Source organism: Puma concolor, chromosome D4 (assembly GCF_028749965.1).
Source record: "Puma concolor isolate L17-30 chromosome D4, mPumCon1.1.hap2, whole genome shotgun sequence".
NCBI classification, from domain to species: domain Eukaryota; kingdom Metazoa; phylum Chordata; class Mammalia; order Carnivora; family Felidae; genus Puma; species Puma concolor.
Genome location: NC_141679.1, coordinates 51,291,507 through 51,319,252, shown reverse-complemented (window position 1 = coordinate 51,319,252; position 27,746 = coordinate 51,291,507). Strand labels below are relative to the sequence as shown.

General features: G+C 42.4%; 3 protein-coding genes and 1 long non-coding RNA gene across 13 annotated transcripts in view; 1 reads left to right on the top strand and 3 right to left on the bottom strand.

The window, feature by feature from the left end:
* Nucleotides 1-5,758: 5,758 nt before the first annotated feature.
* Nucleotides 5,759-23,452, bottom strand: LOC147574872 (uncharacterized). Its single transcript, XR_015243590.1, has 2 exons — nt 23,237-23,452; nt 5,759-10,775 (listed from the first exon to the last, which is right to left on the bottom strand). It is a non-coding gene; the product is annotated as an uncharacterized LOC147574872 (long non-coding RNA).
* LOC147574873 (uncharacterized) lies at nt 20,918-23,061 on the bottom strand. The gene is given in 3 exon segments (XM_086685431.1): nt 20,918-22,379; nt 22,382-22,638; nt 22,641-23,061. Coding segments are annotated over 3 exon segments (936 nt in total). The 3' UTR covers nt 20,918-22,121.
* The window catches only part of MOB3B (MOB kinase activator 3B), a 219,577-nt gene continuing 214,076 nt past the window's right edge, over nt 22,246-27,746 (top strand). For 2 of the 10 annotated variants that reach the window (XM_086685440.1, XM_086685441.1), the window contains exons 1-2: nt 22,250-22,499; nt 27,197-27,283. The gene's annotated coding sequence lies outside the window, so the exon portion shown is untranslated. Of the gene's footprint in view, nt 22,500-23,051; nt 23,189-27,196; nt 27,298-27,746 lie in introns of those variants that run through there. The other 8 variants (XM_086685442.1, XM_086685432.1, XM_086685434.1 and 5 more) reach the window with 8 other exon arrangements.
* IFNK (interferon kappa) lies at nt 26,903-27,544 on the bottom strand. Its single transcript, XM_025914783.2, has one exon. The coding sequence runs from the start codon at nt 27,527-27,529 to the stop codon at nt 26,903-26,905; it is 627 nt and encodes a 208-aa protein (XP_025770568.2). The 5' UTR covers nt 27,530-27,544.

Below are 27,746 nucleotides of genomic sequence, written 5' to 3'. Positions count from 1 at the left end.
CTCTTTCTGTCGCTTCATTGTTGGCATATAGGAATGCAACCGATTTCTGTGCATTGATTTTATATCCTGCAACTTTGCTGAATTCATGAATCAATTCTAGCAGTTTTTTGGTGGAATCTTTTGGGTTTTAGATAGAGAGTATCATGTCATCTGCAAAGAGTGAAAGTTTGACCTCCTCCTGGCCGATTTGGATGCCTTTTATTTCTTTGTGTTGTCTGATTGCAGAGGCTAAGACGTCCAATACTATGTTGAATAACAGTGGCAAGAGTAGACATCCCTGTGTTGTTCCTGACATTGGGGGAAAGCTCTCAGTTTTTCCCCATTGAGGATGATATTAGAGTTGGGTCATTCATATATGGCTTTTATGATCTCTAAGTATGCTCCTTCTATCCCTACTTTCTTGAGGGTTTTTATCAAGAAAGGATATTATATTTTGTCAAATGCTTTCTCTACATCTATTGAAAGGACCATATGGTTCTTGTCCTTTCTTTTATTGATGAGATGAATCACGTTAATTGTTTTGTGGATATTGAACCATCCCTGCATCCCAGGTATAAATCCCATTTGGTCATGGTGAATAATTTTTTTAATGTATTGTTGGATCCTGTTGGCTAATATCCTGTTGAGGATTTTTGCATCCATGTTCATCAGGGAAATTGGTCTATAGTTCTCCTTCTTAGTGGGTTCTCTGTCTGGTTTTGGAATTAAGGTAATGCTGACTTCATAGAAAGAGTTTGGAAGTTTTCCTTCCATTTCTATTTTTTGGAACACCTTCAAGAGAAGAGGTGTTAACTTTTCCTTAAATGTTTGGTAGAATTCCCCTGGAAAGCCATCTGGCCCTGAGTCTTGTTTTTTGGCAGATTTTTGATTACTAATTCAATTTCCTTACTGGTTATGGGTCTGTTCAAATTTTCTATTTCTTCCTGTTTCAGTTTTGGTAGTATATGTTTCTAGGAATTTGTCCATTTCTTCCAGATTGCTCATTTTATTGGCATATAATTGCTCATAATATTCTCTTATTATTGTTTTTATTTCTGCTGTGTTGGTTGTGATCTCTCCTCTTTCATTCTTGATTTTATTTATTTGGGTCCTTTCCTTTTTCTTTTTGATCAAACTGGCTACTGGTTTATCAATTTTGTTAATTCTTTCAAAGAACCAGCTCCTGGTTTCATTGATCTGTTCTACTGTTTTTTTGGTTTTGACAGCCTTAATTTCTGCTCTAATCTTTATTATTTCCTGTCTTTTGCTGGTTTTGGGTTTTATTTGCTGTTCTTTCCCAGCTCCCTAAGGCATAAGGTTAGGTTGTGTATCTGAGATCTTTCTTCCTTCTTTAGGAAGGCCTGGATTGCTATATACTTTCCTCTTATGATTGCCTTTGCTGTGTCCCAGAGGTTTTGGGTTGTGGTGTTATCATTTTCATTGACTTCCCTATACTTTTTAATTTCCTCTTTAACTGCTTGGTTAGCCCATTCATTCTTTAGTAGGATGTTCTTCAGTCTCCAAGTATTTGTTACCTTTCCAAATTTTTTCTTGTGGTTGATTTCGAGTTTCATAGTGTTGTGGTCTGAAAATATACACGGTATGATCTCGATCTTTTTGTACTTACTTAGGATTAATTTGTGTCCCGGTATATGGTCTATTCTGGAGAACGTTCCATGTGTACTGGAGAAGAATGTGTAATCTGCTACTTTACGATGAAATGTTCTGAATATATCTGTTAAGTCCATCAGGTCCAGTGTGTCATTCAAAGCCATTGTTTCCTTGTTAATTTTTTGATTAGATGATCTGTCCTTTGTTGTGAGTGGGGTGTTGAAGTCTCCTACTATTATGGTATTACTATCGATGAGTTTATGTTTGTGATTAATTGATTTATGTATTTGGGTGCTACCACATTTGGCGCATAAATGTTTATAATTGTTAGGTCTTCTTGGTAGATAGATCCCTTGATTATGATATAATGCCCATCTGCATCCCTTGATACAGTCTTTATTTTAAAGTCTAGATTGTCTGATATAAGTATGGCTACTCCCGCTTTCTTTTGTTGACCATTAGCATGATAGATGTTCTCCATCCCCTTATTTTCAATCTGAAAGTGTCTTTAGGTCTAAAGTGGGTCTCTTGTAAACAGCATATAGATGGATCTTGTTTTCTTATCCATTCTCCTACCCTATGTCTTTTGATTGGAGCATTGAGTCCATTGACATTTAGAGTGAGTACTGAAAGATATGAATTTAATGCCATTATGATGCTTATAGAGTTGGAGTTTTGAGTGGTGTTCTCTGATCCTTTCTAATCTTTGTTGCTTTTGGTATTTATTTATTTTTATCCATATATTTTCATCTTTTCTCCCCTCAGAAAGTCCCCCTTAAAATTTCTTGCAGGGCTGCTTTCATGGTCACAAACTCCTTTAATTTTTGTTTGGGAAACTTTTTATTTTTCCTATTTTGAATGACAGCCTTGCTGGATAAAAATTCTTGGCTGCATATTTTTCTGATTCAGCACATTGAATATATCCTGCCACTCCTTTCTGACCTGCCAAGTTTCTGTGAATAGGTCTGCTGCAAACCTATCTGTCTTCCCGTGTAGGTTAAGGACTTTTTTTCCCTTGCTGCTTTCGTGATTCTCTCCTTGCCTGTGTGTTTTGTGAATTTGACTATAATATGCCTTGTTGATGCTCGGTTTTTCTTGAATCTAATGGGAGTCCACTGTGCTTCCTGGATTTTGATGTCTGTGTCTCTCCCCAGGTTAGGAAAGTTTTCTGCTTTGATTTGCTCACATAACCCTTCTATCCCTATTTCTCTCTCTTCCTCTTCTGGGACCCCTGTGATTCTGAAGTTGTTCCTTTTTAATGAGTCACTGATTTCTTTAATTCTTAAATCATGCTCTTTTGCCTTAATCTTCCTCTTTTTTTCTGCTTCATTATTCTCTATAAGTTTGTCCTCTATATCACTGATTCGCTGTTCTGCCTCATCCACCCTTGCCGCTGCTGCATCCATCCAAGATTGCAGCTCAGTTACATTTTTAATTTTTCTATTTTTTACTTCTTTTATCTCTGCAGAAAGGGATTCTAACCTATTTTCAACTCTACCTAGTATTCTTATTATCATAATTCTAAATTCTGGTTCAGACATCATGCTTCTATCTGTGTTGGTTAAGTCCCTGGCTATTGTTTCTTCCTGCTCTTTCCTTTCAGGTGAATTCCTTTGTTTTGTCATTTTGAAGGGAGAAAAGGAATTAATGAGGTAAAAAAATTAAAATTAAATAAAATTAAAATTTTTTTAAATATTAAAATTAAAAAATTAAAAACAAACACACACACAAAAGATAATCGAATAAATGATGCTATATCCTAGGTGTGTTTTGGTCTGGGTGCTGAAAGTGGCTTGATAGATGAGAGAAAAAGGGAAAAGAAAAAGAGAAATCATTTAAAAATTTGGAAAAATGAATACACTGAAGTAGACTAAAATGAAATTATGGAAGTAAAATAGAATTTGAAAAAATTTACACAAAAGTAAAAAATATAGTAGAAAAAAATTAAAGAAAAAATATTCTTAATAAAAATTGAAAATAAAAATGACTTTTTCCTCTTTCTGTATTCAAGAAAAAAACAAAACAAAAAAGAGAAAAAAGAAAGAAAATTGAATAGATGGACTGGCTAACAGACTGAAATACGACTGAAATTACTTCGTTTTCCCCTAGAAGTCAAACTATGAAGCACTTTATAGTCCAGAAACTAAGTAGGCTGTGAGACTTGTATTCTTGAAGAGTGAGGCTGGCCCATTTGGGCAGGGCTTAGTGTAACGACTCCGTTCTCCACTGGATGGCGCTGCTTAGCTTACTGGGGTGGATTTTTGTGGCACTTGTAGGTGGGTATACACATAAGTGGAAGTGGTGAAAGTGGTGTCACCCAGCTACCCAGTCTCTAGTATCAGAACTCTGTTCTCCCCAGTCAGCAAACACACACCTGTCCTTTGTCTTCAGCTTCCATCCACTCCCCACTTTTACATAGTCCATGACCAAGCCCCATGCAGCACCTCCCTCCCGAGTTTTGTCTCAGATGCGGCTGTTTTTCCCGGTACGTTACTTCTGAGGGACTGCGGCCTTGACCTGTTCTGCCCCTTTGTGGAGGATCTCACCAAGCAATGGCTTAGTGCTGGCCACATCCAGGAACGTTTGCGGGACCATGCTGCTGCCGATGCCCAGAGACCGGCCAGCTGCCAGCCCTCCCCAGAAAAAGTTCGCAAGATAGTGTAGGAGCAGCATTTCAGGGATTATGGAAAATCACAACACACATCTGGCACCAGGCTTCACCCTTAACGATCTTGTTCCAGCACCAGCGAATGTGGTTGTTCTCTGGGGTCTGCTGGGACCACGTGGCCTCACAGCCTCTACCAAATGTCCTTCCAGCAGTGGAACCACTTATCCTGGTGTGGACCAAGAACCTCTTGGACCCCACTCTGCTCCTAGGGATTCGCCCTTCCCACCAGAGCACCTCCAGGTATTGGGCTGCAGAGTTTGAGACTCTGTGCTCCCCCTGTTTATAGTCTTAATGGAATTTAAACCTTCTCCTTTCTCCTTTCTCCCTTTTTAGTTCAGTCCCTGCAGCTGTTTCCAATTTTCCCCTTTCTCTGCAGCTGCTTTTGGGGAGGGGTGCTTTTCCCGTATTCTCCCCCCACCCCCAGTCTCCATCCTCTCTCCACTCGCAAAACCACCTCCCTTCCCACGCCTTCTTGCTCCCTGAGTTCACCTCTCTGTGCCACGTACCTGATGAATTCTGTGGTTCAGGTTGTGCAGATTGTTGTGTTAATCCTCCAACCAGTTTTCTAGGTGTACAGGATGATTTAGTGTTGGTCTGGCTTTATTTCATGGACACGAGACACACAAAAAAACTTCCATGCTGTTCTGCCATCTTGGCTTCTCCCTCCATACATTTTTAACTTCTCAGTCTATATTCAAGTAATGTACTACCCAACATATAGTTTAAGAACTTTTCAGTAGTATAATTCCATTTCTCCCTTCCCACATTTGGTGCTATTGTGGCCTCAGATTTTAGTTCTACATATGCTATAAGCTCAATGCTTTATTACTAATATTTTTACTTAATTATCTTTTAAAGAGATTTAAGTGTAAATATTCTAAGTTAAAAGGTAGAAAGTGTCAAATTGGATTAAAAAAAAACAAGATCCAACTGTATGCTAACAAGACCCATGTTTTTTTTTAATGTTTATTAATTTCTGAGAAAGAAAGAGACAGCATGAGTGGGGGAGGGTCAGAAAGAGAGGGGGACAGAACCTGCAGCAGGCTCCAGGCTCCAAGCTGTCAGCACAGAGCCTGATGTGGGGCTTGAACCCACAGACCAAGATCATGACCTGAGCCGAAGTCAGGCATTCAACTGACTGAGCCACCCAAGTGCCCCCCAACAAGACACATCTTAAAAATAAAGGACAGATTAAAAATAAAAAGATTTAAAAAGATACACCATACCAATACTAATAAAAAGAAAGCAGGAGTAACTGTAATTAGTATCACAAAAGCATATTTTAGAGCAAAGAATATTACCAGAAAGAATATTTTGTAATACTAAAGGAGTCAGTTCAGCAAGAGGACATAACAACCCTTAGTGCTTGTTTACCTAGTAACAGCTTCAAAATACACAAAGCAAGAACTGTAAGGAGAAGTAAACAAATCTATAATTATAGCTAGAGATTTAAAGACTCTCAATGTTTGATGGAACAAGAAGACAAATTTTAGAACTAGATTGTGCACAGACTCCATTTTAATGAAAGACTTTGAAGAAAATCTATATCCAAATCAGGATATAAAGACTTGAATAAGACTATCAACCAACTTGATGTGACATTTATAGAACACAGCTGTACTCAACAACAGTAGATTATACATTATTTTCAGGAGTACATGGAACACCAAGATAGACCATATTCTGGGCCATTAAACAAATCTCAATAAGTTAAAAGGATTCAAGTCATACAAAGTTTGTTCTTTGACCACAACGGAATTACTACTTGGAAACTAGCACTTGTAATACAAGATTAGATGATCTCTAAATTGTGTGTGTTTGGGGGACAAGGGGAAATGGATTGGAAAGCAAAAAGGTATCAGAATGTTGTGGAATGATTTTTATGAATAGTGGAACTCAGACAAGCTATGCTGGAGAAGATCTATACAATGCACATATTTGACATAGATCTTGTAGCCAGAACATAATTCTGAAATTATGAAAACTACTTTTCATATATAATAAAACTACTTGTCAATATTAAGAAGACAACCCAATGTTTTTAATGCCCAAAAGATTCAAGCATATATTTCACACTAATACATAAATGGCCAATCATTACCTAAAATCATGCCAAATATTGTCACGGAATGAAAATTAAAACTAACATAGTTAAAGGTTGATAATTATTAGGCTGTGGAGCAACTGAAATTCTCATACAAAGTATTAAAGCCACTTTTGACTATCTTTGAGCAGTCTCGTGAAGTTCAATACATATTGCCATATAACCCAGCAATTTCACTCCTAAATATTTCCCCAAGAGAAATGAAAAAATGTCCACAGAAATATTTGCACACAACTGTTCATAGAAGCTATATTCATAAAAGTACCAAAATGGAAACAGCCCAGATGACCATCAATGTAGAAATGGATAAACAAATTATAATATATTTATAACATGGAATAAATACACTGGAATAAAAAGGAATGAACTGCTGAAATACGTAACAAAATCTCAAAAACAGTACACTGAGCATAAACATACAAAAGAGCATGGTACAGGGTGTGTTGTAGGGGCTATGCTACCATGAAACTGAGAGTGAATGTCTGTTCCAGTTTGCATCTTAGGACCTCCCTAATCCCAGCCTGAGAGTACTTATTGTATAACTGTAAACCTCAACAGGCAAAACTAATCTGTTGTGACGTGGGCCAAGAATGGATGGTATTTACTGCAAAGGGCCCAAGGGATCTCTTGGGAGTGATGAAAATGTTCGGTATCTTGATTGGGGTGATGGTTACATAGGTGTAAACATTTATCAAAATCTAGTAAACTAGAAAAAAGTGGAACTCATCCTGCCTTGAATGTCTCCCCATCTCAACCCATTCTTCACACTGACAACAGCATGATCCTTGTACAATCTCATGGTCATTTCTGTTTAATAACTCTGCATCATTTACAAAATCAATCCAAAATCTTTGCCGCACACTATCTATTCAACTCTAACCTCGCTTCTCACTTGCTAATGCATTCTCTTTTGTTGGATCTGTTACATTATTCCTTTGCTTCTCTGTTTCCATGGCTAGGCTAGAGAACAAAACCTATCTTTACATTTTTGTATCTCAATGCATAGCATGGTATCAGGCACAGGGCATGCTTCCCAAAAAACATTAGCTAAATAAATATAATGAGTATATTAAATATGATTTTCTTTGTCTTCTCCAAAAGAATCTGTCCCTGCAAATTAAGGAAACTGCTCTTTATATAATCAGAAACATTTTCCCCCCCAGAAAGACCTTCGTTAAAATTGAACCTATGCTGGGGCACCTGGGTGGCTCAGTCAGTTAAGCACCCGACTTTGGCTCAGGTCATGATCTCACAGTTCATGAGTTCGAGCCCAGTGTTGGGGCTTTGTGCTGACGGCTCAGAGCCTGTAACCTGCTTTGGATTCTGTGTCCCCCTCTCTCTCTGCTCCTCCCCCCGCTCACACTCTCTCTCTCTCTCTCTCTCTCAAAAATAAATGTTAAAAAAAAAAAACATTAAAATTGAGCCCATGCACAATGTAGCTCTAAAATTTCAAAGACCTTAAGGATGTTCAATCTTTTCAAAGAAGTAATATCCTATCATTTGCTGTTGCTGCATTTGTGCCTCGCTATCTCCTCTCTTGCTGAAATGTTCTTTTTGAATTAATAGCTTGATAAATGGCTAAGCAGTTTTCATCAGGCCAATTAGGACAGTGGTAAGTATTTATCTGTGGAGTATGGATATTTAAGAAATCTGATCCATTATTTAGAAAATCACTCCTGATCTCAGAGTTGGCTCAAACTGGCACCTTCTGGCATTTGCTTGTGGGTGGGGAGTATGGAATGCTTTGAAACCTGAATGGATTTGTCAAGTTTTAAAACTCCCTTATGGTTAGAGGAAAACAACATTCATTGTTTAAAAACACCATTGTTTGTTTTTTCTGCTTTTCTGTTCTTTGGAGCCTGAATCTGCGAAAACATTCACGCCCAGAATTTTGCTTCATGTACGTCTCCAAATCTGTTTCTGGAGACGTTAGTGATGTGGAAACCTTTTTATCGTGTGATTATTTAGAATGTTCAGGACAAATTGAAAAAGTCCATTTAATGCTCATACTGTATTCTATGGAGAAAGACTAGATTCTGTCATAGGCAGAGTAGAGTTGATAGGAGTGTGGGTCCTGGAGCTGAGACATCTAAAACTCAAATCTCTGTTTTTCTACTTCATGGCTGTGTGACCTTGGACAAGCTATTTAACCCCTCTGTCCTGCTTCAACATTCTCGTCTATTCAATAGGCATGAGAATAGAGTAGGTCCAGGACAGCCACAGTTAATGTTGTCACAATAGATTAGGTTTGCCTGTTGTAGAGTTTCACATGAATGGAATTCTATAGCAAGTACTTGTCTTATATATCCTTGCATCCCCAGCTTCCAGCATGGGACTGGTGGTGGGGGGGGGGGGGGGGTCCTAAGATGCAAACAGGAACAGACATTCACTCTCAGTTGTTTGACGAATAAGTGGGTTAATACATGCAGAATGCTTGGAAGGGTAGTGGGCAAAGAGTAATCAATAAAACTGAGTTGCAGCTCTTACCATCATTATCCTCATCATTAAGGAACTGAATGTAGAATGCCCATATCTGATTATTCAACTGCAACTTACAGCGTGATTCCAGGAGATATAACTTCAGTAGCAACATTATTTTATTAATGTTAAATAATAAACATTATTAACACTGACTGTTAATAGTCACTACCTCACTGCATAGAACACAGCACTACCTCACTGCATAGAACAGAGAGCATTGCCTGAGGACAAAGTCAGTCTAGGGCATGAAAGAGTGTGTGTGAGGTACTATCCAGAAGCCTCATCCTGTTTTTCAACTCTGTCCCCACCATTGCCACTGCCACTATCAGGACCTCTCATTTCCCATTCACATTAACTCAACAGCTTCCTCCCTTCTGGTCTTTTCACACAGACCTCACCCGCCTCGATCAATCCATTTTCTCCACAGAAGGCCAAAAATGATCTTTCTAATAGAATCTCCTCCTTGTTCTTATTCACTTGCTTTAAAAAAACCCTCAGCGACAACCTTGGACACAACATAAAGCCCACACTCCATGGTGAAGCACAAGGACCTTTGGGATCTGACCCAGAGAGCCCCTCCACCCTTTGCTGTCACCACTCCTGCTCTCTCCTTCCTTTGAGGAGCTGTTGGTAGTTCCCCAACTCTCGTCACTCCCATTGTTGACTGGTGCACGTGCTGCCCCTGCTGCCAGGCATACACATGTCTTCCCCCTGATGAACTTTACTTGCCAATCTGGATTCGCCTATGGTTGAGAGCATGTCTGTGCACTAGCTCATTCCCAATCACCTGGCACATAGTATGTGTGTTGAACTAATTACCTTCCCTTCAGGACTCCTTTAAGTCTCTCTGCTTAGAGTTCTAGCATGGCACTTAAGTCATTATTATGCATCATTCTTATGGATTTGTCTTCCATCATACTGAACTTCACAAGGCTAGTCCTTATCTTATACATTCTTGCATCCCCAGCTTCCAGCATAATGCCTTCCATGAAGCAGAAACTTAGAAATTTCTAAAAGAATGAATAGTATTCATAGACCATTAATCTCAGGTTTAAAGTTCATTCCAATTCTGAAGTGAGGGAATGTGTGGACCTTCTTGGCCATTCTTGGATATTATCCTGATAATACTACTGACATTTTAAGCAAAAGTTTGCACATTTGTGCATTTTTCTGGGTAATGGGTCCATAGCCTCAATCAGATTCTCAATGGGGTTTCTGATCCCCCTAAAAGTTAAGAACATATGCCCTTGGGGCACCTGGGTGGCTGAGTCAGTTAAGTGTCTGGCTTCAGCTCACGTTGCGATCTCAGGGTTTGTGAATTTGGGCCCCACATCAGGCTCTCTGCTGTGAGCGCGGAGCCCCCTTCGGATCCTCTGTCTCCCTCTCTGTCCCTCCCCTGTTCTCATGCACTCTCTCTCTCTCTCAAAAATAAACAGTTGAAAAAGAAAGATTTATATAAAGAACACATGTCTTTAAGAGTTGTTTTTAAAAACCAGTTGTGAAATACAAAGTTTGCAAGGTAGTTTGATGAGTCAGCCCATTTAACTCAGATGAGGTAGAGGGTTGTGCCCCTACGCACTGCCTCTAGCAATCTCTGCTGCTGGACCGTGTGGTGGTTCCAATTGACTGCAGCGGGTGTTCTCCTGGATGAATATCCATCTATGGTGTCTCCTCCTACACACACCTGTAGAAGCAGTTTGACACTCATTTGCATGGCCTCCGTGGTTCTAGAAGCATCAAGCATTTCAGCTCCTGGGCCCAGCAGCACAGTGTTTTAACCCAGCATTCAGTGTATAGAGGCTGTTCTGTTCAAAGCCGAGAACCATCTTTGACCCTCTTTGACTAGACATTTTCTCGGGCTTCCATCAAGAGATTGGCAGTGTTTTCTAATGCAGACGCACACAAAGAAGAGACGAGAGCTTCTCTAAGAAGCTAAGAAAAAGCACATTTTAAAAATAACTTGAGCAAATGAATTCATTCTGGCAAAAGCAAACTCGCTCTGTAAAATAAACTTCTTTAGAGTTTCTCAATAGCAGGTCCTGAAAACATAAACAACCCCAGGGTCCACATGAGCTAAGACACTCACTGAACAAAGTTCCTGGCCCAAATTCTGTCAAAATAAAGAACACCTTATAAAACTAGGAGTCCATGACCATCATGTGAGAACAACATGAGGGGGTGGGGGGATGACCCAGCCCAAGGACAGTGAGAAAGTCTTATGATTAGATCCTCAAAATGCTGGCTTTCCAAGACCAAACCTGAAGTGATGAGGGACAGGGGACTATAGCTCATGACTCAGGCCCCTGCTCAGATCCTACCAGGCCCCTGCCTTCCCTAGGGAGAACCAGAGTCTACCAACTCTCATGAAGTCAGAGGCAGCCCCTGAGAGTTTTACCATGTGTTCTGTTGACAAGATAATGGTTCCATTGAAATTGTAATAACATACTTAGCTGAAGGAGCCCAGACCCTTATAATAACTTCATGTCCAGCCATAGTTTTTCGAGCATAATAATATGTTCTTTCTAATGAGACCCATACTGTTCTAATGAACTTAAGCTGAATCTATCTGCACAAGAATAGCACTTGTTATAAACAATAAATACAGTGATTATCATTTTATATATGTGTAGCTCTCCTTCAAAACAAAGTATTTTCTCATTGCATGGTTGTAGTCTAGTCCTTTCTATGTGGGGAGCACTGTGCTAGAATCCATATCTTAGAACTTGGAGAAATTCAGAGAAGAGGCACCAGGATCATTTTTAAAGGCTGGAAAATAAAATTTATGGAAAAGCATTTTCTAAATATTGCTGTTATTTAATTGCAGAGATTTGGGAAATATTAGGATAAATCTGAACATTATATTTCATCTGTACAAAGGATCATGGTCAGATTAGCAGAGTTTATTGAGTAATGACTACATGCCCCGTGCTTGAGCAATTTCTCAGGCAACCCTCACAACAACCTCATAAAGTAAACTTCCCCATGTACATGAGGAGGACACTGATGCCTAGGTTAAATGATTGTCCAGACATGATAGATATTTTTCACAAATATCCTGCTTTTCTCTCTCTTTTCTCACCTGGAAGTTCAGTTGTACTTTCTCTTTCGGCGGAACCCAGGCATGACCACACAACTCTCTTCAGCCAATGAACAAAACAAGCAAATGTTGTTTTCAGACAGAAGGCTAGAGAGCTTTTCCCTCTTTAACTCTACCACAGTGACTATTAACATTCTGGAACATGGCAGCTCCACAGCCTGGGTCCTTCAGTGGGAGACACAGGAGCAGAGTCCCCTTACCACCCCCATCAACCCAAGATAAGCATGTTGCACAAGCATGACATTAACCTTTGCGGTTTTAAGCCACTGAATTCGCACCATTGTTTATGTAGCAAAACTTGACAATACTAAGTCACCCAGCTGACTGGAGCTTGACCTATTACCCACAGCTTATTCTAAACTAACAAGCTGTGCTGCCTTCTAGGTAGAGAATGATGGCTAAGTGTATTATTCTACCTAGTTTGAGGAGCGGGAAAAAATGGTCATTATCTGCAGTGACAGGGATCGAGATTCCCCAGGGGGGAAGTCAAGACATAAATAAATACAAGTGAGGAGGATCAGAGGAACTTCCATTGAAGATTTACTCAGAAGAGAAAACCAGTTAATGTTTTGATGTTATTTCCTTCTGGGCAGTTTAATGACACTTTGCATATATTTTCTCAAAGAGTTCTACTTAAGGGAACATTTTTTAGAGTTCCCGGCTTGGAACTGTGTTCTCTGCTTCAGAACCTCTCTCTAGTTTAGTCCGGCTTATTTGCCTATAGGACTCATAACAGTAACTTTCTCCTTTATTCTATGGTACTCGCTGTGGGCCTTATTGCCACCTACCAGGACCCCAAATATTGCTTTTGACTCCCCCCCCCACATCAGAACCTGAGGCAAAGACTTGATGCAGTTAGTTTATCTAGCCCAGGAAGCAGGAATGAGAAAAGGATGAGTGGGAGAAGAAGGAAGAAAAGCCAATATAAGGATGAAATATCAACTGGCCACTTGGGACTTGGATCTCTGTCATGTAAAGAATGCCTTCCGTCATTGTCCATCTCAAGGATAAGAGGACGGAGCATTTATTCACTGGCTCTCATTCACTGCTCGTTGTCCCTAGGGGCCTTAAGTAGCCTCCCTGCAGCACAGACACTGGCATCACTCCTGGGCTGAGCAAGCTCCCACAGCTGTGGGAAGTCTTGAGGCAGACAGTGAAATTACACCTAATGTGTGCTTAAGATATGGGAAACCAGCCACTATAAATGCACTGGAACTGAGGGAACCAGGGATGCTTTCTATACCAAACTCCATCCTTAAACACTAATCTCAGTTCTTACAGAGAGCTGATGGATGCAGGGTGATGACAAATGGGGACTGAGAATAAGATAGGCAGCCTGTATGAGCCCTGCACAAGTTTCCCAATGTCTAAAATGGGGGGGGGGGGGAGACGGTGGTGGTAGTGGTGGTGGTAATCATACCAAGGTCATTGTAAATATTTGGTCATTGTAAGTATTTGGTCCCAGCATCATTCCTAGCACATTCCAAGTGCTTGATAAATATGAGTTCCCTGCCGTCCATCTCCAGTAAATGCTGTAGGGCTATGCAAGCTGCTGAGACAAAGGTCTTGGGGGTCCTTCCAACTCTTCACTTGTGCTTTCATTTTGTTTTTTGATGTTGACTCTGCCTACAAGTTGAGCAGCCAGGAGGAGCAACTTCAAATGGAAACCTATGGAAACCTAGTTTAGCATCTGCTGACATCAACAGAACACAGGAACGCAACAAGACAAGGAAAAGGGATGAAAGTGTAATGCCATTTTAGAGAAAAGGAGAATTGTTCTTCTAGGACATTGGGTAGAAACCTTGTTCTTCTAGGACATTGGGTAGAAATCCTCGAGTTACCCAGCTGTTATAAGTCCTCTTCGGTACAAACTAACAAAGGAGGGAAGAGAAAGAAAGGAAGAAGGAAAGAGGGAGGGATATGGGGAGGGGAAGAAAAAGAATAAATAAAAGGAAGGAAATTATCCATTCATCTCTATAGAGACTCTACCTGAGCATTAGTAAGGCTTGGGAAAAAGTTTAACTAAAACTTTTCTAAAAACCTTTCAGAGAGATGTTTTTCCCCGGAAAAGCATCATCGAAGCTGTTCAATACCCAAGGCAAGTCTTTCATATCACTGGACATGAAACACTATCATATCTGAAACTGGCTGGAGGCCATTTAGAAGTCAATAATTATTTAGCCCAAGGGGCCTTCCAAATGGTGAAGTAGCATCTTAGGAGGAAATTAGTATTGAGCAGTGTATCAAATCTAATTGGAATCTTGAGGAAATGGGGTCTTGAGTAGGTAAAACAGCTGGAAGCTAAAGTAGGGCAGGACAAGTGATCCCCTCATTTCTGTGTCTTGCCTTAATTAGGGTGTGGAAAGGATAATCTTGTTTCTTTTTTAGGCCAGGAAGGCAGGGGGTGGTTTGGAAAGCCTCCTCGTTCATTAACAGTCACCTTCAGTCGGACAGTGGAACAGTTTACTTCTTTCATTTCTTTCCACAGATATTCAAGGAGAGTTGAGGAGGCACAAAGACTTTTCTTGGTTTTCCAAACATGGCAGTTGGGAGTTACTGAGTGACTTACTGGGCATGGTCGTGGGCATTGATCACAAAGACAGTAAAGCTGTGTTTTTTTCCCCTTTCAAAAGGAAGTCCATATGACTTATTTTCCTACTTATTTTCCTACTTGGAGGAGGAAGGGGTGTATATAAGCTGGAAGCCTCTTCTCTGTGTTCCTATCCCCTTCTGTATGAATCACTTTGATTTTCACTTCTCAAACCCATTGAGCACACAGTCTGATTTCCCCATTTTAGAAAGATGTTGAAGTCTCTCTCAGATTGGTTTGGGGGAGCCAGGCCATGGTGTCTTTACACAAGACTACCTTAGACTCTGATTCTCCCAGCAACTAACTCTCCTTGGATCACATCTAATGACCTGTTTTAGGACAATTCCTAGAAAAGAATTTTTCTCCGTTTTTCACAGCACTGAGGCAGACCACAAGTGTACTATACATGTGGCTTGTGTCAAGCTAAAACAAAAACATCATGCTTCTCTCCTGAGAAGAGTCATTTTTCAAGTGGTTTAAAAAGCAAACAACCCCCCCCAAAACACATTCTGGTAAGGAGATCTGAAAGGACGTTGGATCACTGTGAAAAATACAAACAGATCCAAAGAGCAGGAGGAGAGATCACAATTTCATTTAAATAAAATTAATTAAAAAAATAATTTAGGAAAGCACATTCACTTTACTCCTATAGAACTGAAGGCAGGCCATTGTCCATAATGATTCCAAATTGCACCCTCTTGTTTCACTGCACTGATACAACTTTGAACAATGTCACAGGTCTTCCCCAGACCTCAAACCCTGTGACCTTTTCATGCCTCAGTTCCACTTCTCCAAAATGGGATTGATGTAATGTGGATTTTAGAGGAAATGATTATAGCCATCCAGTGTCATCATAAATGGTAAGAATTATGCTAGCAGGAAACATGCTGGACACATGGACTCCTGTCATGGTTCAAAATTGCTTAAAAAGTTATATATATATATATATATATATATATATATATATATATATATACCAGATGTATATAAAAATTTATATAAATATCTTTATATATGCCATATATATTTCTATATTATACATATCTTTTGTACACACACACATATGCACACATCTGCTTTGTTTAAATTGCCATTATTTTGATGCTTAGGATGAGCCACGCACATTCATTTTCAGGACCCAGAGATACCTCATAAAACATGGAGACAATATATCCAGGATCATGACTAGTCAAGCTTTTGAAAGTAAAATCAAAATAGATGAGGAGGAAGTGTGCCCTACTTTTGAAGATTTGTTAAGTAGACAGTTGTGTTATCTCACATTGCTTCGTATGAAAAGAAGGACTCTGAGAATGTCTGCTATTTGTTAGTAACCTGCCTGTAATAACCATGGTTAGCACACAATGACACTGGGTAATCAGACTACTGAAATTAATAGGAAGACCCTCCCACAAATCTTATTTGAGTGAGTACTGCTCTCTAGAACAATATGACTGTGAGTCTATGTCTGTCGATGACTATGGAAGTCATTGCCCCCACTTTACTCTGCTGCAATGTGTTATGATGTTACTATGGTGACACTCTTAGGATATCCCTCCACTCTTTTGGTGCCCTCTCAGTGGAAGCTATAATGAGGTGGTTTGGCAACAGAATCTTTTTGGGATTTTTCTCTTACACCATTGAAGACCAGCATGGCTTTCCTCTTACAGGAAATGCATAAAGCATGAACTGAAAATGATAGAAAGTATTTTGCACTGACTTAGGCAAAGAAAGTTAATGTTACTAATTCTACATCAAAGTACCCAGAAATATTCTCTTCTTGTTCCTGGTTCTAGGAGATGACATCCCAAGGGATAGTGAGGCTTCTAGATTTAGTGTGGAATGTAACACGTGCTGAGGGCTAGGGTCTCTTACCCTCATGAGAGAGGGGCTGTGTGAGGGTGATGTGAGAACTATGTGCTGGAAAGAAAAAGATGTGGTGTGCTCCAGAAACAAGCACTGTGCTAAGCACATTACATGCATCCCTTCAGTGAATCCATACAACCACGTATATTACTTACCCCATTTTATAAAATGAGGTAACAGACACAGCTAATAATTACCATGCCACTTTGTCTCCCTAAAATGCATCTTTCAGGTGGTCTTGGCTTTTCTCTTTTCCCTGGAAGAACTTGGAAGTGAGAATCATGGGAGCCTCCATCCAAAATCCTTAGACTTACTTCACAGCTACCTGGAGAGATTTATCTGAAACAGCTTAAAATCTGACAACTCCATCTTGGACAAACACATCCTTAGAGCCTTTTCCACTGCTGTATCAGGACATAGCAGCAATGGTCATGAGACCTAAAATCAATGTCCCAATCTTTTGGTTGTGTAATCCAGGGCAAGTCAATTCTTCCAGGCTTAGTTACTTCACCTATGAAATCAAAATGGCAAAAACTGTCCAAAGGCCAGGGAATAACCCAGTTTCTTTCATTATCTATTTTTGTTCACTTTAGAACATTTTGGGTCTAAGATGTATGAGGCTGTGCTCTGGACCTAGAGTGAGAGATCCACAATTGCCCTTTTATAATGTGGCAAACAGAGTCAGAAGCCTCTCAAAACATTTTATCCAGCAAGAGTTCATTTTTGCCTTCTTCTTGCCTTTTGAGTTATAGCTTCAGGCATTGCTCTGGCAGCTCCTTCAGGTAAACTTTCTCCATTAATAACACAACAAAAATCGTTACATTTCCTTTGATCTCTAGCCCAGCATTTGGGATCCCAGCCCTTATCATCTAACTGCACAGGTAGTGCCCATACCAACCAGATTAACCTTAGTTTCCAGGACACATCTAGGACTTTTCTCCCTTCCTGTATCTTTCTAGGTTCTATGCACCTGAAGTGACTTTTCTAACTCCCAACAGTGTCCACCATCAAATCCAGCTCAAATGCCACATTCCTCCCTGAAACTCCCCACAGTCAACACCATCTCAAATTAATCTTTCTTGTCTCTATTCTCTACAGCAACATATTGGCCTCTTTTATACTATCCCCCCATAGTCTTCTTTGTATTATTGCTAGGTATATTTCTCTTGTCATTCTCTTGTCAATCTTATTAGATTGTAAGCACATCAAGAGCAAGATCCAGGGTGTCCTGTTGCAGCATGACAGTGGCAGAGGAGTGTAGAGTTTCTGCTATGGGTTTAAGTCACACTGACAAGTCTAAAACCCGCATACATGATGTACTAGCTGCATGACTTTGGGTAAATTCCTTCTTTCTGGCCTATAATTTCTTCACCTGTGTTTACTATTTAGGGACTTTGTGACAATTAAATGAGATATTCTACATAAAGTACTCAGCAAGTACCTGACATATTGTAGGTACATACATATCTTTTACACACACACACACACACACACACACACACACACACACACACCTGCTTTGCTTAAATTGCCATTATTTCAGTGCTTAGGTGGATGTTAAGTATTTGCAATACCTAGAATGAGTTCTCGTCATTAATTAATTCAACAAATATTTGAGTGCCATATTAGTGTGTTCAGGCTGGGATAACAAAATACCATAGACTGGCTGGCTTAAACAATAGACATTTATTTCTCACAGTTTTGGGGACTGGGAAGTCTAAGATCGTGATGCTGGCCAATTCTGTTCCTGGTGAGAATCTTGTTGGCTTACAGATGGCTGCCTTCTCCCCGTGTCCTCACATGGCAGAGAGAACAATCTCTCTTTTCTTGTTTCTTCTTATGAAGCCACTAATATCATCATGAGGGGCCTACCCTTATCAGTTCATCTAACTCTAATTACCTCCTAAAGACTTCATCTCCAAATACCCACATACTCACATTGAGGGGTAAGGCTTAAACCCATGCATTTGGGAGGCAGAAGGAGGTGAGATATAAGTTAACCCATAGCAAGTGTCTGTACATTTACTGAGCTAGTCAAGGGATAGAGTAATACATAAAACAGATAAAAATCCATGAAGTGTGGAATTTCCATTCTCGTGGAAAGAGTGAGACAGTGTGGTAGACAGAATAATGCCCCCCCCAAAATGTCCACATCTTTATTTCCATAACCTGTAAGGAATTGGGTTTTGCAGATGGAATTAAGGTTGATAATCAGCTGACTTTAACATAGGGAGATAATCCTGGATTATTTGGATGGGCTTGGTGTAATCCCAAGGGCCTCTATAAATTGAAGAGGGAAGGAAGCAGAAAGGCCATAGTGATGAAAATGAGGGCCTGACTGCTGTGGCCAGTTTTTAAGAAGGAGGAAGGGAGCCACAGGCTGAGGTATGTGGGGAGCCTCTAGACACCAGTAAAAACAGGGAAATTGATTCTCTCTCCCCTATAGACTTCAAAAAGGGGTGATGCCCTGCTGACCCCTGGAGTTTAGCCTAATGAGAACTGTCTAACCTCTAGAACTATAAGATAAGTTTGTGTTGTTGTGCATCGTTAAGTTGGTGGTCCATTGCTACAGCAGCCATAGAAAACCAACACAGGCAGAAAACAGAAAACTAATACAGGCAACATATATATTGTACGTCAGATGGCAATAAATTCTGTGGAGAAAATCAGAGCAGGGAAGAAGGATAGGGAGTGTTAGAAGGGGAAGGTGATTATAATTGTCAGTGGAGTTGAAAGACGGGGCCTCTGGTAACTTTTGAACAGGAGCTGAAGGAGGGGAGGCAGTAAGTTGTGAAGAATCTGAGCAAAGAATGTCCCTGGCAGAAGTCACAGGAAGTTTAAAGGCTCTGTTTTAACTTACCTGGCATTCCTGGGAACCGAAAGAGGTAATGTGCATGAAGCAGAATTTGTGATGGAGAAATTAGGAGGAAACAAGATCAGAGATAAAGGGGTGCCTATTTGTGTTAGTTTTACTCTGAGTAAGACAGGAAGCCCAAGGAGGATTTGAAGTAGCAGGGTGACAATATATGACATAACTTTTACTGGAATCACATTGGCTGCTCTATTGAGAATAGCACATATGGGGGGCAAGGTGGAGGCGGCGGGGGGGGGGGCAGTTAGGTTATTGCAGTAATCCAAGCTATAGGTGTTTGTGGCTTGGAACAAGGTGGTGGAAAGAGGTCTGTCAGCTTCTGGAAATATTTTGAAGGTAAAGCCAATGAAATTTGCTGATAGGCAAAATTTACAAAAGGGGGAGTCAAAAATGATTCCATGGCTTAGGGTTTTAAGTCAATGAAAGGTTGGAGTCCATTCACCAAGATGGGGAAAACAACCATGGAAGCAAGTTTGAGGGAGAGGATGGGTATAGTTAGGATGGACTTTTGGTACCTGAATCCTTCCCTTCATCCAATATTTCCCTTCAGATTGCTGTCCCTCAAGCAAAGAACTATACACATAAAGAATAATAGCCATTGGGAAATGGTATCTTGTTCAATTCATGATGGAGCCAGTTTGCTATATAACACCTATGCAGAGCTCTGATAAAAGCTGGATTGGAGAATGAGGTATAGCCCAGGATGCTACAGAGTGAATGTTTATGTCCTCCCCAAATTCATCTGTTGAATCCTATCCCCCAGTGTGATGGTATTGAGAGATGGAGCTTTTGGGAGATGATCAGTCATGAGGGTGGATGCCTTATGAATGGGATGAGTGTCCTTATAAAAGAAGCCTAAGAAATCTCCCTGCCCCCTTCTGCCCTGTGAGGACATAGTGATAAGTTGTCTATGAGAAAACAGGTCCTCACCAAACCCTTAATTGGCTGGCAACTTGATCTTGGACTTCTCACCCTCCAGAACTGTGAGAAATACATTTCTGTTGTTTGGAAGCCCCAAGCTTTGTTGTAGTAGCCTGAACAGACAAAGACACAAGAGGACCAAAGAAGACTGGAATCCAAATGCTGGTCCTTTAGAGAAGATTCTGAAGGTTGAGCCATCCTTCTCCAGCCCACTAGGTCACAGGCAGAGAAGCTGGGCCAGCGATGGGGCGAGAGCTGGGGCACCATTCATCACACTGACCCCACTCACTGATGAAAGTTGGCCAGGAAGTATTGAAGGCTCTCTCCCAATCACAAGATTTACTATTCCTCCCCAGGGAAGAAGCCACTAAGGAGACGGAACTGAGATGAAAGGCCTCTCTTCCCTATGGCCAAAGAGAGAGGCAGAGCCAGTTCCATTTATGTTTATTGATTAGAATCGAATACCCTCTGCGCCCTGTGCATGCCCAGCTCATCTGTGTCCTGGAGCACGAGCCCTATCTCCAAGGGCAGAAGTTGGATCTCAATGTTCTGCTTTAGTTTCTGAGCCAAGAAACCTCATTTTTCCTCTGCTGGCAGGACAGAAAAGATCCTGCAATGGGAACTGTTAGGCAGGCAACAGACTTCCCAATTAGGGACTAGTGAATGAAAGGGAAGGAAAATTAAAGGTAAACTGGGGTAATTAAGATTACATCATCATCCCGATCTGGATGATGAAGAGCTTTCCAATTGCCATGAGGCCAAAAGGACAAAAGGAGCTTTAAAACCAGTGACTAGGGTTTGAGGCAGTTTGGAAATGAAATTGCATTACTCAATGATGAACAGAATCATTGCTTAGTGGCTGTATATTTGTATCTAACCATTTCCCTCCCCCCCCCACCATGTTTGAGTTTTATGTTTACAATCTCCAACATCTTTGCACTGCCCAAGTGACACAGAATTAAATGGAATCATTTAATCCTGATATCGTTAGACCATCACAATTTGACTATTGAATATTTCTTACAATATTTACAATTTTACAGAAATGACTGGATATTGCAGAAGATGTGTGTGATTTTCGAGGTTCTCATTTAGTGATCATGGAAACCACTTTTGGGGGAAAGATGTTTTCTTCACGTATCCTAATTTCTAATTAATATAGTTCCATACGTCTTTAAAGTGTATAATCAGAATTTTAAAATTTGGTACTTTTCAACATTTGGTACTCCTTAATCAATATGTATTAAGGTGCCACATAACAGGTATAAAAGATGTGGAAGACATTATTTTCTTTTTACATTTATTTATTTTTCAGAGACAGAAAGAGCACAAGTGGGGGAGGGGTAGAAAGAGAGTGAGACAATCTGAAGCAGGTTCCAGGCTCTGAGCTGTCAGCACAGGGCCGCTGCGCGGGGCTTGAACTCATAAACTTCAAGATCTTGACCTGAGCTGAAGTCTGACGCCCAACCGACTAAGCCACCCAGGCGCCCCATAAAACATTATTTTCTCTAGGAAGCTTATCTTTAATGACTCCTACTATTAAGAATACTTTCTATGTTTACTTTACCCTTAAGACCACCCTGCAAGGTAGATACTGCTTTCCCAATTTACAGAGAAGAATACTGAAGTTTAGAGATCACAGATCAAGATCACACAGTAGAAAGTCTCAGGGGTGACTGGGCTTCAAAGTCTATGCTCATCCCACTACTCCCAGTTTGTTCTAGTAAATCTGCCACAATCTCAGAGTATTTTCCAACGATTAATGCTCCCCTCTGTCAGTATTTTTCAACAAGTCAGAGAAAGTTGGAGAAGGTGATTCCCCCTTTATAGGTGCCTTGGCCGTTGTGGACCGTGAACGCGTCCTTTCTGATCCGGTATCTCCCTTGTCGCCCTGGTGAGAAGACCACCCTCTTTTCCCCAAGGTGGGGAGCCCGCTTAGCCCGACCACTCCCCACCTCTGAAGGAGGCAAGTTGAGCCTCCAGGCGACCTGACTGCTCTCCCCCACGGAGCTGCCATTCCGCGGGCGGCCGCCAGGGGTCCCCTCTCGGCGTCCCCGCGCACAGCCGCACGCGGGGCGCCTGTGGGGGTTACTTGGGAGCAGCTGCTGGAGCTCGAGCCCCGAGCTCGCTCGCCCGCGCGCTCCTGGAGACCGCGCGCGCTGGCCCCTGGCCGCTCGCCCCTTGCCCGCCGCGTGGATCCGCCAGCGTCGCCCGTCTGGCCCCCGGCTCACCCTCCTCCTCTGGCGCCGCCTGCTACTGACCCGCCCGGCGCACGGAGCCGACCCGGCCGCGGGCTGAAGGTAAAAGCCCACGGTGAGTGAGAGCCCCCGCCGGGAGAGGCAAGGTGGCGCCGCCCGGCAGCTGCTCGCCCCGGTGGCGCCCGGGCGGGCTGGGGTGCGGGGCGCACCTGGGGGCGGGCGCAGCGGGACCGGGGGGTGGGCGGCTCCGCGGCCGGGATCCGCGTCAGACCCCCGCCCCACGTCGAGGCCCCTGCGGGCCCCTCGCGCGCCCTTCCCGGGCGGGAACGGGAGTCCAGTCCCCAGCCCGGGCTCCGGGGCCTTGACTGTGCAGACTCTGTAACCTCGGTCTCCCTGCGGGGCACAAGTGCGTCCCGGAGCCACCCCGAAGCGCGGGGGGCTGCAGCGTGCGTGTCAGGCCGCGGGGGGGCGGGAAGACAAACTTTCGCGAAAGTGCGCCTGGGCCGGAGCTCGGCGCTCGGGGCGTGTGCGGAGGCTCCACGCGGGCTGAGCGGGGGAAGGAAGCCCGCTCCGCCGGCCCGCTCGACCCCGGCGCCGTCCGAGCTCCGGGGAGGGTGCGGGTGGGGAAAGAACGGACGAAACCCTGCAGACCCCTTGGGCCAACAACTGTCAAACATCTGGAATCCAGCCCCTCCCTTCCCCCCGCGCCTAGGAAGGTGAAAAGCCCTCAACTTTCCTTTGATGATCCTCCTTGCCTCGGGACCCCTCTCGGAATGGAAAGGGCCGACCCCCGGTGCCTGGCAAGTGAGTACCGGGAACCCCCAATCGCCTCTGGCTCCCCCCTTCACCCACCTTCCAGACCGCCTCCCAGACGTCCTCCCCGTAGGGACCACGCCACAGAGCCCGTGGAGATCGTGACGAATGGCCTTTTGTTTCTCCGCGTCTCCCCTATTGTTTGCCTTTGCAACATCTGGCGGGGCTCGCGGAGAGAAGGACGCCCCCCGTGTCCTCCCTGCACCCGCCCGCCACCCCCCTCCCCTCCAGCCCACACGGCCGCCTCCCGCTGGGGATCCCGACCGTGGAAGGAGAGGAGCCTGACCCCCGCGAGGCCGCCGCACCCAGGCCCTGCGGTTAGAGGGCGGAGGGAAAGTTGCAGCCTCCCCGCCTCCTCGGCTGCCTGTGGCCCGGGGCGCATTTCTCAGATCTCAGCCCAGGCGCGCTGCGAAGGGCGCAGTCACGGAGAGGTGCCGCTTTCCCGAGACTGGAAGCGACCTTCTGCCCCCGACCAGGGTGTCCTTCGGTAGTTCCAGTGGATTTAAATCGCCTAAAGGCCTGTGGCTGGGCCGCTTCCAGGGCAGCGGCACAGGGTCGGGGCACTTGTGGTGGGCAGAATGCGGAGGTTCTGGGGTCTGCGAGTTTCCAAGGGCCGGAGGACAGGCCAGGATGGAGAAGGAAATAACCCGGGAAGCCTCGAGACTTTGCCTAGAAATAGTGGTTAGGTGGCTTCGTCCAGATTAAACGTCGAGTTTTGACTTGGGGTAGGACTTCCCATGTCTAAATCCCAGGTCCCCTCTCAGCATTTAGAGATGCCACCGGGAAAGCGCCCAGATTTCCAAGTCCTTGCGAACCAGTGGCTTGGGACTGCCTCCGAGTTGCCCTGAGGGTGCGCCTGGTAGATTATAGGTGGCCCTATTTCTGTCCCTTCCCTCACAAGTTAGATGCTTACACATCATGTTTCTTCTTACTGGGGAGTATTAAAGAAGTAGGTCAAAGCAAAGTAGCTACTCTTGAGAAGGGGGGGTCACCGAAAGGGTGAAGGGAGAGTGGTTTTGCCTGTGAGTGGAGGCCAAGCCTGTGCACCTGTTGGAACCTATACATGCTCATAGCTTTACATACAGTGATGTTGCCAGCTTTTTCTGAGGGAGGTCCACTCGTCCTTTTTCCAAGGAGACTCAATTACACTCTAACTTTGGATCCTTCCCCCAAGAGTGGGTAGGGAGGAAGCTCCCCTCTGAACACTTGTGACCTATGTACCCACTCAAGCATTTTAAGTGGGAGCTGTGCACTTGGCTCTCCACAGTTCTAAGAGTCTATCCTTTACCTGACCTAATAGAAATTTGACTTCCATTCAACAAATAAATACAAAGTTGACTGCTAAATCTGGAAGGTGGACACAGAGCACTTCCAGAAAGTGCTGGATATTACCAGTGGTACCAACAACAACAACAAAAAGCAAAATCTTTGAAGCACTGGAAGGCTCTTTACAAACATTTCATTATGAAAATGATGCATAAGGAAGGATTCCTTTGAAATTTTGCACAGTAGCAGCAGGAGAAGAGCAACAAGGCAGACCTGGGTTGCCCAAGAAGTGCCCAAAGGCATCATTAACAAAGTGTAAGGGCAGTGTTTGTCCTGGTCTGCTCCAGTAAGGAAAACAGGATAATTGTAGTGGAAGATAATCTTGTACAGTTTCTTTAATTTTAGAATTAACTACCCTCCCTCCCCCAAATCACTGTAGGAAAAAAAAATACAGAGAAGTGAAAATGAAGACAAAAGGAAGGGGGATATTATAAGCAAGGCTCCAGTGGACAATCTTATCCAATGATTTCCTTGGATAAATTTCTGGAGATAGTACAGCTAGGTTGAATGCAATTTTTAGGATATTTAAGATTGCCGTAGCATCCTGTAGGAAGGGTGTGCCGCTTTACCTTCTCTCTAACAAGATACAAGAGGATTTTTTTCCTTGCATCCTGCACCCCACTCACACTCTGTATTATAATCGCTGTTTTTCATTTCTGCCAGACCGATGGGAGGGAAGTATGCTCTTGTCTTTTGCATTTCTTTAATCACAAATGAGATTAAGCATTTTTCCTGTTGTCCCTTAGAGGTGCTTTTAATAAAAGCATACTGTTCTGACTTCTGACCCTGCCCATGTAATCAGATAATCTTTATTAACTCAAAGTTCCAATTTTTCTTCCCTCCAGCATGGCAGACATTTGGCAAGACTGCAGCCATAAATTACTAAAATAATTGACATGATCTCGGTAGAGTTATTAGGGAGACTGTGCAAAAACATTATTAGAGAAATTCTTGGAAGATGCCAGGTGTATACTTACTGCTTTGTAGTGTGCATGCCCCAATTTCTTCAGTTTATGCCCCCCCCCTTTTTTCATTTAGAACAACTCTGTTGAGGAGTTGTTTTTACTAAATGGATTTTACTAACTCATTTTATTTGTGTTCCTTCCACTGGTAACCAGTATGTCATAATCCACAACTTTTAATTTTTGGCTGAAATTTACCCCAGTTTTTTTTAAGACTTCCTCTATTTGGCTTTACCATTTGAGTCCTGTACTTGAATGAATCTTGAAACTAAACAGTTTAGTAGCTTGCTTTTGAAACAATAGCAGGAAGGTTTCCGAAGGGTGGAACCAGGTACATTTTGTGCATTTGTGTAGCCATAAATCTCTATGTTAATTCTTGCTTGACGGTGCAGGTTTCTGAAATGGGGTGGAGGAGAGAGAGGAAGAGAAAATTAATTTCAGCTAGATGATGAATTAATACAGATGAAGGATCACACAAGAAAATTTGGGTAAATAATCTAAGTAATCTGGATACAAATTAACTTCTAAAAAATAAACTATAGTAAAGTGTCATGTGTTATTATAACTAGTTTACTTAACAGGCAGAAAGTGGTGTTCTAATTGGGAAAATTCAATGTGAAAATCAATGCGAAGTATGACTGTAGGTAATTTATCTCAGGCATTAAAAAACAGAAAAACAATGAAAGGCAGATACTGTACTTTTTTGCAGCATTTTCCGTGCCTTCCAAATCAAGTAATACGCAGCAAGAGTCAATCATTGGCTCTCAAAGGTTGAATGAGAGAGCTTAATGGCCATCCAGTTCAACCATCTAATACCATTGGGGGTCTTTATTCTCTTAAAATAATAAAGTCTTTGTATCATTTCAAACAAACCAAACTGAGAAGCAAATAGGCCAGGAATTTCAACTTTTTTTTTTTCATTTTTTTTTGAGGACAGGGGGAGACACGGAGGGTTTTAACTTTATAATAGCTTGAGTAAGCTCCTTTAACAAGCTAAATTTTCATAGAATAAACAGCCTTGGCAGCAGGAGGATTAAGTCATTGAGGTGTTACATTCTGCAACATTCTCTGGGCTACATCCTCTAGCCATTGGCTGCGTGAAGTTCAAAGGTAGTAGAGCAAAGTGAGTACAAAATGGCACAAGGAATGGGGAAGAAAACAGTAGAAGAACATGAAGAGAATCTCATTCCTTTAGAACTGACTTTGGAACTTTCTAACAAGATTCAGGGTACCCAGGGGATGGTTGGCATCACCTCTCTTGGAAAGGTAGCTGATGTCTCAAGGCCAACTTTAGAGACTCTAAACCTTGCATAAATCACCGCCACTCCAATGGAGAATAGCCCAATAATTCTTAAAAAGAAGATGAAAGAGAAGGAGCTGTTGGAGAGAAATGGAATTTTAATTCTAAGAATATACCTTATTTCTTCCTGAGTAGTAGTGTTAATTTATAGAAGTAGTAGAAACATCTTCTGAGTTCCACTCGGATGATCTCCCAGGCACAGGGACTGTATTTCTTATCTTTCAGGAAGTTGTACATCCTATAGAAATATCTCCTCAGTTCTAGGCTGCTCACCTGGGAGACCATAGCTCCTGAGAAGTCCATCCCATCCTCTTCCATCTGTTTCGAGTCTTCCTTCCCTTTCTCCTCTTCCTCGAAGCATTTTTCCAAGTGGTGCATCTGCCAATCAAGTCTGATTTGGATTTGTTTCAGGTTTTTCTTTTTCCAAGTGGATTTGGTGGTGGACTCTCTGAAGATGTTGAAGGCCTGTGTGGACATTTCATAGAAGGCCTCCTTGAGGTACCTTTTCCCAGGTGGGGTGTGTGATTGGATGTCTTGGGGCAACTCAAAAGCTCTGGTTTCTCTTAGGCACTCTACAGGAAATGAATTGCTCATGCTGTTCAGAAGTCTCAGATTTTGCCAGGTGACTTCCCTCAGGTGAAGATGCAGCAAGTTACAGTGCAGAGAGAGGGCGCCAGGGATGAACAGACCTACAAGGCATGCAGGCCACAAACACTTTTGAATCACATCAGGCTTAGTGTTCATTTTCTTTTTTTTTTCTTCCTAAGCTAAACATCCAGACTCAAGATTGACAGTGATGTTTTAGGTCTTAAGTGTTCCATCACATGCCTTTTATATACCTGAATATCTTCCGTGGGGAGGAGTTTTCTCATTCGTCATTTTATGGTTCTCAGGGTTTCGGCCCCTTTCCTTTGCCTCTGAGGCTTGTTTTGACTTTGTGTGACTATGCCAACTTTGGAAA

What these genes read in the sequence shown, in the direction of transcription:
- IFNK (XM_025914783.2), bottom strand. Translation starts at nt 27,529, where the DNA reads ATGAACACTAAGCCTGATGTGATTCAAAAGTGTTTGTGGCCTGCATGC.